General features: G+C 44.2%; 1 protein-coding gene across 2 annotated transcripts; it reads right to left on the reverse strand.

The window, feature by feature from the left end:
• Positions 1 to 393: 393 nt before the first annotated feature.
• On the reverse strand, positions 394 to 8,655 carry LOC148833175 (retinol dehydrogenase 12). Of its 2 annotated transcripts, none has more exons than XM_088919002.1 (7): positions 8,519 to 8,655; positions 7,656 to 7,771; positions 5,458 to 5,613; positions 4,162 to 4,266; positions 2,823 to 3,032; positions 1,627 to 1,819; positions 394 to 1,168 (listed from the first exon to the last, which is right to left on the reverse strand). In XM_088919002.1, exons 1-7 carry the CDS (start codon positions 8,530 to 8,532, stop codon positions 1,066 to 1,068), a joined length of 897 nt encoding a protein of 298 aa, XP_088775128.1. In that variant the 5' UTR covers positions 8,533 to 8,655; the 3' UTR covers positions 394 to 1,065. The 2 variants fall into 2 exon arrangements, with proteins under 2 accessions (XP_088775128.1, XP_088775129.1); XM_088919003.1 differs by having other exon boundaries at positions 2,819 to 3,032; positions 8,519 to 8,654.
• Positions 8,656 to 13,032: the final 4,377 nt, after the last annotated feature.

Genomic DNA, 13,032 nt, shown 5'->3' on the forward strand with positions numbered 1-13,032 from the left:
TTAATAGCTTGATCACCTACTGCGTTTTTATATTTACAAAGTGTGTAAATGTACTGTGTCAAATAAATTGAATTAAATGATGGTACACGGCAAATGTTTTCTCGGATTTTCATTTGTTTCTCTGGATTTTTTTATTTGGTAACTTGTTTTTATATTATTATGCGATTAAACCATCGAATTCTATTGCTTTTTTATTATACAATCTTCACGAGACTATACAAAATGGCGTCATACATATAAGAGTAATATTTGAATGGATATACATTTATGCAAACTAGCACTTAAAATATAAATAAAACCAACAATTTGTCTGGACGTCAAGCCACCTTATATATAACGAAAAGTGACTAGAAGTGACGGTCTTTGTTAGCCAAAAACAAAAACTCAAAAGTCAGGAAAGTAAAATACCATTTTATTTACCAAGGCAAAATCGTTTTCATCGTACCAAAAGATATTCTTGCAAAGGACTTCCAAAATCTTTTTCCAAAAGCTGGACTATCACGTAACTTGAACAGTAAAAAATAACCAAAGTTCCGAACATTTACATTTCTGTATGAGGGCTTTGGTTCTCTGGAAAACGCAGTATTTGAAAAAAATAAACAGTAAGCCACATACTCTCATACTTCCTTGTAAAACGGGGTTTCCGGTGTATACTTCATCAAAATAAAAATCCTAAACTGCAACATGGTTGTGGAAAAAAAATGTTATGTTGTAATTTTTTTCTTCATAAATTCTGTGAATTCCCCCACCCACCCAAATAATAAAACTCTCTTCTATATTTTGTATTTTTTGTATAAAAATGACTCTTTAGGATAAAGAGGCCCTAATGTTGAAAACTATTCTAGCAAACCAATATGACCTGATATTGCATCAGGTTTTCTTTTAGTTTTCCGATGCATCATAGGTCATTATGGCAGACAACACTATACTCCACTGCAGTTGTTAAGCAGCCTGAAAGTGCTAATCCAGTCCTAGATCTTCCTTGTCTGCATTAACCTCAAGTGTTGTAGCTAATCAAAGTGGTTACAAATTGCTTTGACCCACAGCAACTCCAGTTCCGTATCGTCACTCCCATGATATCCCAAGCATTTGACAGCTGGTGTCCCAAAGCTTCTTGGCCATTTCGTCATCTTTAGCAGCTCTCGAGCAGGATGCTGGGGCACAGTCACTGTCGAAAAAGAAAGCAAAGAATGAGGTTCATAAAGTATGCCTCGGCTCCGCTGGCCATACAAGTGTGTTGTTCGGGGGGCAACAGAGCACAAGACAAAGGCCTCGGAAACAAGACAGAGACGTTGTCTCCTTCAGTGGAAAGAGTCGCAAAATAAGTCGGGAAGAACGTGATTTTGTGGCGTGGTTGTTACACATTTCCTACCCCTGAAGGATGAAGCTACGAACGATACGCAGAGCAGCGTGAAAGATTTATACAAGCACACATGCAGCAGGATCGTGCAAATGGGGGAAACAGAGCCGCAGCTGTAGTATGTACCAGTATGTCTGGTCTGAATGTACCTTTTAGAATCATTGTCCTACTTGTTCAGACTGTCCTAGCCAGCGGACGTGCTTCATCACAACAGAAAACCTGACCAATTCCCAGGGGGAAGTCATGCAACGGTCAGCAGACAGTACCTGTAGTACCGTCCACTCTCCTTCTCTAGCTCCGCTGCCACTGCGCAGTAGATGGAGGTCTGAGCTCCCTGCACGGCGGTCTTCGAGAACGGCTTGACCGCCTTCATGGCCAGCTGCATGGTCCCGCCGAGGTGCCGGCCTAGCTCTGTCTGCACCACGCCCGGGTGCAGGGAGTACACCGTCACGCCGGTCCCTGCGGGGGGGGGGGGGGGAGGGGAGCGGGTTTGAGTAAGGAGAGTGATTGTGCCTCTCGGGGCGCCTGACTGCGGGAAGTCCACACGTCCAGGCTGTGCCTGTAACGGGGCTCTTCTCCCACAGACGTGCGGAACAGGTCTGATTGGCTTCTCGGCGTCAGACCCCTGGCACCCATGAGGAAGGGAGCACTGGCAATGCGCCAGCCTGCCGCCCCTTTACCCTTCATTAAAATAAAACCAGGACGACTTATATCCACACTGAGGGATTTCCCAAGTAGTCTGTTTTTACAGTAGAGCTTGTGCTTCTAAGAAATTTATCACTTTATCGGCCATATACAATTTCTTGTATTAGTAATGTGTCTTTTCACATACCACAACTTGCTCTCCGTGAGACACGCAGACAGGGAGAGAAGCTGGGGGTCAGAGCACAGGGTCAGTCATTTATACGGCACCCCTGGAGCAGTTGGGGTTAAGGGCCTTGCTCAGGGGCCCAATGGAGTAGGATTCCTCTGCCAGCTGCAGGATTTGAACCGGCAACCTTCCAGCCACAGGCGCAGATCCTTAGCTACAGAGCCACCACACAGCCCCATTTGTGGGTCTCATTCCCAATGATAAGTTGTACAATTAATCAGAAACACTTCTGGGTTACTCAGGGGCACTGCACAGTTTACTTTTAAACTGGTGTTGATCAGACGAGGTCAGGCTGATCCTGTACTAAAAGAAAAAATGTTTTCAAGCTGCCTGCATGGCTAAAAGAGCTTAAAGCTGAGCCTGCAGGCCTAACCCCTGCTGTGAACCTCCTGCCTTCAGTCCTGGGGCAAGCTGCCCGCTCAGGGTGCTTGCCAATCAATCCCACTGCCCCCTGGCAACCTGAACTACTGCAGCATGGGAAAACTGACAGAAAAGCGTTGTTGAAACCTCTAAAGGAAATATACTTCTTGACAACTAGTGTACTTGTCACGTGGACTTCCTGTCGTCCTGCAGAAACCTGAGGGCACCTGCCTTGCAGCTTCTCCGCCAGGCGCCGTGTGATGAGGATGTTGGCCAGCTTGCTCTGGCCGTAGGCCCTCGCCGAGTCGTAGCTCTTCTCGCTGTTGATGTCGTCCAGCTGGATCCTGCCCCAGTTGTGTGCCATCGAGGAGACATTAATGATGCGGGCCGGAGCCGATCTCTTTACCAGATCGATCAGCAGGTGGGTGAGCAGAAAGTGCCCTAGCAGATTCAACAGGAGTAAAAATTAAAGGAGGTTATTCACCACTGCGATAGATTCATCAGATAATAGCTCACCCTGCAGTCTATGTGGGTCCTAATGCCCCAGTATAGTGATGTTGACACTATACTGTAAAAAGGCACTGTCCTTTGGATGAGAGGTAAAACCGTGGTCCTGACTCTCTGTGGTCATTAAAAATCCCAGGGTGTTTCTCAAAAAGAGTAGGGGTGTAACCCTGGTGTCCTGGCCAAATTTCCCCCTGGCCTTTCCCAATCATGGCCTTCTTATAATCCCACCTAGCTGTTAGTTGATGTGTGGTGAGTGCACTGGTGCACTCTGGCTGCAGTTGCATCATCCAGGTGGAGCTGCACACTGGTGGTGGTGGAGGGGAGTCCCCATTACCTGTAAAGCGCTTTGAGGGGTCTGTCCAGAAAAGCACTATATAAGTGTAAGCAATTATTCATTATTATTATTTATAACTAATGCCAGGTACAACAGACACTTAACTGGATGATGCTCATGTAAAAGCCTTAAGATAACAGCAAATTGTAACAAACAATCAAGGAGCGTATGGTTACCCATAGCTAGATTCCCTGCATACTTATATATAGTTCAGTAGAGCACAGAATAGGAAACGGAGATTTTTTACTTTAAAAGGTTTTAAAGACCTTGGAGAGAACATTTATTGAAATGACTCTCTGCCTACTGCACTGAACAAAATAAACATATTATAGCTTTTAATGTTTTTGGAGTTTTTTAAATCCCTGTCTTCAGTTAATTCTTTAAATATATAATTAACATGGAAAACACTTGATGGGTTTTAAGGAATGTTATTACAACTTTGCCTGATGCTTTGGTGCAAAGTGGCTTGCGTGTACACAGCTGGAGATTCTACCAGAGTAACGTGATTGAAGTACCAGGCTTACAGGTACATGAGCCTAAAGATTAAGACATACGTCATCAAATACCCACAAACCTCAAAGGAACCCACGCAGTTATTGAGATCAAGACCCTTAAAAACCTTTCTGATGTATATTACATTATAAATGGCTAATTCTATACAGCATGAACAATAACTTTGAGGAACTGAAGAGATTCCATATCCTTATTCTACATGTCAGGTGCTCTTACCCAAATGATTGACCCCAAACTGCATTTCAAAGCCATCAGCTGTCTTGGAGTAAGGGCACATCATGATCCCTGCGTTGTTAATAAGTATGTTGACTTGCTTCTCCTCTGAAATAAAGAAAAGCCTATTGACACATGTTGTTACTTGAAACACCCATGGGAATAAACAGTTTTATTAGACTACAATATTGTCACGTGGGCTTGCTTGATTGGTTGCATTTTGTGAGCACTTTGCCTTTTGTCTCAAAACCTCTAGAGCAGGAATAACTGATTTACATTATGCACAGTACATAACAGTGCCAAGGAAATTCTCTAATTTGAATCACGAAGGCTCACTGCACCAGACATCCTGATTTCTGTGGCATTAAGCCTACTAGAGAGGGCGTGAGTGCCCCCTGGCCCACAACAGGGATCAGCCCCCCAGCCATCACCTACAGCGCCAAACTGCTAAACAGCGTCCCGGCGTTAATAAGGATCTAGTTATTGAACAAAATGAAATTGAAGCATTTGTTCTGAAATGGAGGGAAATGAATACTATGCAAAACTCTTAAATATTAAAGTTAGAATTACTTTTCACCAAGGGTAGATTTTTTCACTGCTGCTTGTTGTCATTACATTTTTTGAGATTCCCCTCTTGGGTTTTTCTTCCTTCTGAAATTGTATCTGGAATGCTGTGTTGCAGGCAACAGGCATTTCCAGCTCTAATAATTAGCTTCGAATGTGGATTTACTCGTCTGACTAGGACATTACAGCATTGTGAGACACCTCTACAAAACCCAGAACTGCATGAGTATTACGTTAGGGAAAAGCTGTCAGAACATGTGGTAGAAAACAGGTGCTTGCACATGTAAGAGAGATGTGTAAAGACACCCGGTTGTGCCTGTGCCTTAAGGACACTGCACCAGCACTACGGCTCAGGGAAAGAGCTCCCAATGTCCCAGCTGGGAACATTGTTCAAGATTCCTTTTGAGGGTGATGACTCCAGTACCTTCTCTCTCCTGCTGGCATCTCTCGCTCACATCACCTTAAGCCAGGACACCCCCTGGAAGTCACAGGAGACTCCTGGGCGCTCTCAGCACTGGCCCACCAACACCCGCCCTGCACCTGCCGGGCTCTGCCAGCTGGGCTCTGACGGGGTCATTAGTGACAATATACTACCCAGACTCGAACCTGTGACATCTGGGCCTCGGAGCTCATCCAAGAGGGTACCTCCAATGGGCCCCACTTCAGCTCACTACATTCCTTCAAAACCACTTCCTAGTAAAATCCTATCAATCATTTGTGCTGCGGAAGACTTACCCTTGTTAACCTGCTCAGCAAACTCTCTGATCGACTTGGTGTCGGACAGATCCAGCTTCTTCACGATGACTTCCTGGTTTCCGGAGTCCTGGATAATTTCCTTCTGTGCACCTTCGGCTTTCTCCAGATCTCTGCAGGCCATGATGACCCTGGCCCCTGGCAAGGAGGAGGACGTGAGCGAGCAGGCGGGTGTCTGGCTGAGAGACCCGTCTCTGAAGGGACAGAGGACTAGGGGCTGCTGAGGCTCTTGATGACTAGTCAGATGGGCTAGTCTTGAGGTTAGTTAAGGGAAAGGATGAACATCTCCCATAGGGTCCAAGGGCTCTCCTGCGGGTTTTAAAACACCTAAAGCAGGGTTCACCCTCCCTGAAGGCTGAGGTTTACAAGGGTGAAGAACCGCACTGCTCTCCCAGCCTTTAAAAGCAGGTTTGTAGGCACATCCAGTGAGGCAAAAGCAGGTTATGGATGAAACTCTAGTTTAACTCAAGGTCTATACACCAGGATCAGTCCAGCCTCAGCTCCGGTTTCAAGCATCGGCTTTATTAATGGTTACAGTGGGTACCCTGTGACGGGGACAGACAGGTGCAGACAGGTAGGTCCTCCACACCCCTCTGACAGGTTACAGGGACCTGTCACACTTGGCAGACCACGATACAGCCAACAGGGAAAGGAGCAACTTCAAAAGAACTGTGATCCAAAGGCATGTCTCAAATGACTTTAAATTTACCGAAACATTAATGTGTTTGACTCAAGACTGAAGCAGGGGTGGTGGTGGTACAGAGGTTCCTAGTGGCTTCTAGTCCTGAATTGCTCACACATGAAATGAAAAGAGCCAGTAACCCCTAGTACCCCCTTTTTATTTGTCTTTAAATCAGTAACTTTCCCCTTTTCGAAACCAGGTAACGTGAACTTTCTGTATCACATGCATTTTATTTTCTTTAGTCAGTGGACCATGTGGATCTCCAGAGAACGGAATTTTGCAAGGTCATTCAGACCAGCCCAGCAGTAAAATGGTGTTCTGTGGTGTGAATAGTTGAGCTGCATTATCCAGAGGACTGGAGAACTGGAAGACACTGGCCAGTCACAGAGCTTCGCCAGCACAACTTTCACCTGATGCCTTCAGGCGTTCTGAAAGACACCTGGCAGAATGTACCTTCTGCTTGTCAGGCGTTCTGAAAGACACCTGGCAGAATGTACCTTCTGCTTGTCAGGCGTTCTGAAAGACACCTGGCAGAATGTACCTTCTGCTTGTCAGGCGTTCTGAAAGACACCTGGTAGAATGTACCTTCTGCTTGTCAGGCGTTCTGAAAGACACCTGGCAGAATGTACCTTCTGCTTGTCAGGCGTTCTGAAAGACACCTGGCAGAATGTACCTTCTGCTTGTCAGGCGTTCTGAAAGACACCTGGCAGAATGTACCTTCTGCTTGTCAGGCGTTCTGAAAGACACCTGCACTTGGAATACAGTGAAAAGCCACCTCAAAAGTCCTTCTACAACAGGGGCGAGATGAAAAGGCTCTCTGGGTTGTTTTTGATATTCTCACTTCACCGTCACTGTTCACTCAGAAACATGCTCCAGCAGGAAAAACAACGTTCTGTCTTTTGTCTGGTACACCTGCCCCTCAGTGACTTTGGGATATATGTGCCCCCACACAGGGGTGATGAAGCTGGTGCCATACAGTATTGATAGACACAGGCCTCTGACGTGTCCCAGTGGCCTGTCTACATTCTGTAGTGGAATTCAACAGACAAGAGTGCTGTTATTAAGAGGAGACAATGACACTGTGCTACAGTGAAGTTAAGTGCATTTGATCACTTTTATCACAATCCGAAAAAAACGTAGAAGCTCTAACTGCAGTGAGTTTTATGTCTGCTTCTGTACCTCCGCAAAGCTCTTGAGCAGTCTTGAACGATTGTTTCTGCAGGTATTCCAGTGCATATTCACAGAAGAATACAATTTAAGATCATTTCTTTTGGAATCGCTTATCAACACAGTAGATCGACAGTATAAGATGCGTTTTTTGGGGTAAAGCAGAAAAGGTAGCATTTGTGCTGTTTTCTGGTTTTCTAAGTGCACAAAACTTTTTTTGAGCGGTGCCCTTCAGATTCTGAGGCCCTGGCAGCAGGGGGTATAGATCTGGGCCAGGTTGCGCTAACCCAGGAGACAGGAATCCACAGAGGAATAAAGTCAAGCATGCTACCTCTCCTAGCCAGGTCCCTCGCGGTCTCCTTGCCGATGCCAGTGTTGGCCCCGGTGATGAGCACCGTCTTCCCCTCCAGCCTCATACTGGAGGACCACTGACCACAGAGGAAGTTCCTAGAAAGTGAAAGGTGTCCCTTAAATGAAAACGAATGACAAGACGCCACGATCGATCACATTCCGAACAATCCTCGTGTAAAAAAAAAAAAACGTGTGACGTCTACTACTGTGTATTGCAGGAGGTTTCAGAGCCAGAAAGCGTAACTTGTGCACAGACAATGAATGGATAAATTGGGTAATCTTAACCAATAATGGTAAATGTCATGTCAGGACAACAAACGCGATTGCAAAATACAGCTTCTAAAAATATAATACATTTTTGTAGAACACAAACCCACGAGTCAAGTCGATCCGTATTCAGTTGCTAAGGTAGAATTAAATGTCCAGAACTAGTATTGGTTTAATACGATTTTCATCGTTGCCGGTTGCTCTGTGTTGCACTGGACCGCAGAACCCACCTTCTGCTTCGCGATCCTTTTTAATTGTAAACTAGAATTATTAGCATCAGATGTATCTTATGCACAAAAGCATTATTACACAGTGTCGCTCAGTTATATAAATAGTATGTTCACCGAGCACTAACGAACGAAAACCATTCCGGGCACAACCACGCCTGGCGTCCTCTTGAATTTAGTGTTTTTATTTTATTTTGCGTGGTTACTTCAGTACTTAACGAGGTTCTTTCCCCCCAAAATCATCACGCATCTGAAACAGTTTCAATGGCACATCGCTGGGAACGAACAACTCAGTCCGTAACGAATAAAATCAATATTAAGCTCCCGCGCCAGTAAGACACTGACTTGCCTTATTGAATGCATTGTGCATCTGTAGGGGGGCCCCTGTCACCGAAGTCCCGCCGCAGGTCCAAGCCCGACGGGCGTGTGTAAGACAGGAAAACCGGCAGCAACTTGTTTCTTTCCTCGAGTATTGTTTTGACACTAAATTTCCAGTCAGCCCCTCCCAGCTCCCAGGAGCCGCAATCGCCGCGAGTGACGTCACGCCCGGCCAATGAGCTGGCGAGGCTGGGCGAGGGGGGCGGGCGGTCAGACTCCCCCCCCCCCTTGCGAAACACAGCGCAGGTCGCAGGTCCGAGCCGCGCGGTTAACCCTTTCACGGCCTCGCAGCTCGCCCGAGTCAGTGACTCTGCAGCAGGGGGTGTTGTCACAATGCAGCCGACAGGAAAGGGCATTTCCTATTTAATCTAAAATCTGGAATTTATTTTTTAAAATATATTTTTTTAACTGTTTTTTTTTCAAAGAGAATTCTCTGTATTTAACATAAATAGCCAGTTTTAAAAATAGCAATAAAGCTAACATTTAAAAACTCCCAAGTGTCAGCTGCAGAACGTTTCGGTTTGGACCGATGCAAAGTGTTGGACCTTCTTATTACTCGTGGTGAATTGAAGTTCGTCTTATATAGTTACTGAGAGATCGTTCTGTTGTTGTTTTTCAGGTCCCTTCACCCGGATTTTATCTATTTTGTTAAACCGAGATGTGGAGCTGTATCTGTTTACATATACAGTACATGCGGCTGCGTGAGTCTTTCACATCTTGAGTGTTATCTGGTGATCTTTAATTGGAAAATTAGCCGTTTTAAAATAAAATAATCCTGTATGGATTGTAGTACAGAAAGAAGCCAGCCATACTGATGTCAAGAGAGGAACAAATTGAATGAATGAGTCAGTTAATATCTGGTTGGTGAATGTGAGGGATTAGCTACTACAATATTTTATATTAGCTTCTCATTCTAATTCCCCTTGACCTGACTTTTGAAACTTTCGAAGATTTTGATCACTGTGAATTAAAGATTGCTAAAATACTATTTTTTCTTCTCACCCAAACTAAGCTGTATTAATAACAACAACTTTTAATAATTTATAGCGTTAAGTTATCAAACAGTAATAGGAGAACATAGCACTGGAGGCATTGAGCAAAATCTTGTTAACAACATAGAGTACACATATTGTAATTCCTGATCGTCTAAGATTTATGTACAGCATTGTACATAGCTACAGCAAGGATTTATATAAGGTCTTTTCCAGCTGGCATTTAGGATCTTTCAGCTATAGACAGATACTTAATCACTTCCACATGATAGATATCTGCATTTGACTAAGCAGCTTACTACACACAACACGCAGAGCTAAGAAATGTGCAAAGTCATTTCCTACCTATCGTCAACGGACTTTGGCAATGGTGCGTCAGATCAAGTCTTTTTCTTAACTCTTTCCTTTACTGAAATATGGTCCTGGTTTTAAGCAGAAGAAGTGACAACTGATGTCAGAGTGCTCCTCACACAATTTCCAAAGCTGGATGCATTTGAATTTTATGGAACAACCTCGGCGTTTGTGATTATTTGTAATGTTCTTTATTAAAAACATTGAACCTCCTGTCAGTATGAGACTTAGACTAATGTCATGTCTACAGTAATATATACTGTAAATTGTTGATACTGTATACAGTAGATCTGTGGCTCCAGACCCCAGTCTTGAGAACTACTGCATCTATTGGCTTCGTTTGGGTTGAGATCTACCTGTAAGTAAACAGGTTCTTACAAATACCTTTACCTGACCCGCTTGTTTGTCTAGACTTTTGCACTACTGGTTTTAACAGGGTTTTAACAGGTAGCCAGCAGCTATATCGCCCTGCAATACACAGCTGGCGACCCACTCAGGCTCAGCAGGTGTGAGCCTTGCCAGTACCTCCTCCTGGGAAAGCTGAGCTAAGGCTGCTGCTGGAAGAGGTGTTAGTGGGGCCAGCAGGGGGTGCTCACCCTGTGGTCTGTGTGGGTTCTAATGCCCCAGAATAGTGACGGGGACACTATACTGTAAAAAGGCGCCGTCCTTCTGGTGAGAGGTAAAACCCAGGTCCTGACTCTCTGTGCCCATTAAAAATCCCAGGGTGTTTCTCAAAAGGAGTAGAGGTGTAACCCCAGCATCCTGGCCAAATTCCCCCACTGGCCTTTACCAATCATGCCCTCCTAATAATCCCCATCTCTGAAGTGGCATCATTACTCTCTCCTCCACAATGATAGCTGGTGTGTGGGGAGCGTACTGGTGCACAATGGCTGCCGTCACATCATCCAGGTGGGTCTGCACACTGGTGGTGGTGGAGGGGATTCCCGTTACCTGTAAATGTGCAGCATCAAATTTGGATGCTCCACTTTGAGTTGAGCTATATAAGTGTAAGGAATTTCAAAACAGCTTCCACCAGCTTTACCATACACACCATGAGGTAGTATCTCCTCAATTTCCTTATTTACAAACATCTATTAATAGGTTATCAATGTCTGATAAACAGAACCACACTCCAGAAGGGAGTGACAATCCACGGCATCAACCACTCCCATAGGGAGTCGTTCCTTTCCAAAAGACATGGCCAGGTTAATTGGTGTCTCTAACCTTGTGTGTGGACCACTAGTGGTATTTCCAGTCCACAGTGGACTGGTGACTGTCCTGCACATAGTCCTGTCTTGTGACCTGTCCTTCTGGGATAAGCACAGGGTGGCTTGGGAAACAGTTTTCTGATACCTGAAGGTAGTGGTTCCTTTTCTCCACTAGATGGCCCTGAAAACAGCTTCTACTGTAGTGGCACACTGACAAGGACAATCTGCAAGAGCACAGGAGTTAAACATCGGTTACAAACTCAGCATTTAGCACTGAACACTATTATCCTGCTGTATGATAAACATTAACTGATTTGTTTATAGCCACTAGAGTAAATACCTTTTTTCCATTATAAGAAGAAATTGCTGATTACAATAATATATATATTCTATAAATACTTTGCATGCTGTTTCAGTAACATAACTGTAAAACTGTGATTTGGAAAACAACTCTTATATTACTATTATTCTCACAAAGAAAAATTGCACTGAAGTACTATATTTGGCCTGTCTGACTGCACAATGACAGCTCTGTAAATTGATGTAGTGTAGTTAATTGCAAAGTGTGATCTGATTTTCCTCCTTGCAGTTGTATTAATTCTGAGGAACGCAGTTGTTTTGAAAGCTGCTGATTTACAAAGGAACATGTGCATCACTCACTGCTTAGCTTCATACAAAAGGCTGCCCTCTTGGCACCAACCTGCTGCATGTGCTTCAGGTGAAAGGAACTACACACTCAGAAAACTGTTAATGTGATAAATATGTTTTATCAGTATATATTTCAGCCCTTCAGCGCCTCAATAGCACCTTTATTGAATATTTATTCCTAGTTAAGTTATTCCTAGTTCTTAGTCATTATAAGAAAAACAGTAGATACATGCAGAACGGTTTTCTCATACAGTGTGAATCAGGGTAATAAACTCTAATGTAGTTATTTGAAAACTGCACTTTCAAAAACTTTTTAAAAATTAAACAAAATACATAGTCATATAATTTTGTTCTGATGAACAGCAGAACTACAATTAAGACACATCTAAAAATATTATTTTAGACCTCTTCATAACTCTTTTCGTAGCTTTGTGCTTTAAGATAACGTTTGAGGAATAAACTTGTAGGATGCATGCCAGATTTTAGGTTTCTGTATCTATTCTCTTAATCCCTACAGTCGCTGTGCCATTTATAATGAATTTTCAAGGCAGACATGTCTTCTGATTGACCGTATGTAGCAGCTGATTTCAGACATCTAGTCCAGGGAAGTGTGACCATTTTCCCTACTGATGACCAAACCACTGATGGATGAGACCTACAAAACACGAATCGGGAGTCCAAATGAATTACACACCAGAGCAGCGGAGAATACACAACACACAAAAGGGCTTTATTTTTGCTGAACAAGAGGTGTCTTGTTGATCGCGTTATATAATTCCAAGAGCAAACAAAAAAGCCATTTTCCACATAGAGGAGGCATTGAAGGACTTCAGTTGCAGACTGTTAATTATCTGCACTCCCCACATCGAGAACTGCATTTTTCTCAGCTCGTCTGTCACTGTTGTCCAAGGGCTCAAGCAATACTTATTAAAAAAGACGAACCGAGAGACGCCACGTGGGATTCTTTCATCTCTTCAGTAGAAACAGAAACAGCATTGAGCAGTTATGAAATGAGTCTCTGAAGTAGAGTATCTTCTAAAAACAAACTGTTAATAATGCTACATGATTGAATTATGCAAGGCCAAACAGCAGGCTGGCTGATGTTCTGGCCTGGGCACATGTAGCTTGTGGTTGAGGTTCTGCCTGCTCCGTGATCCTGTGGGGGGGCTGGGTGGCTGAGGGCTTTAGCTCAGTCCAGTTCAGCCTCTACAGCGGGGCCGTGGATCCGGAAAACGCCGCCATGCTTCTCGGACTTCGAAGGCTCGTCTGCTCGTGGCGTGTTCCGA

The sequence above is a fragment of the Atractosteus spatula genome, chromosome 6 (genome assembly GCF_055471065.1).
Source record: "Atractosteus spatula isolate fAtrSpa1 chromosome 6, fAtrSpa1.hap1, whole genome shotgun sequence".
NCBI lineage: Eukaryota > Metazoa > Chordata > Actinopteri > Semionotiformes > Lepisosteidae > Atractosteus > Atractosteus spatula.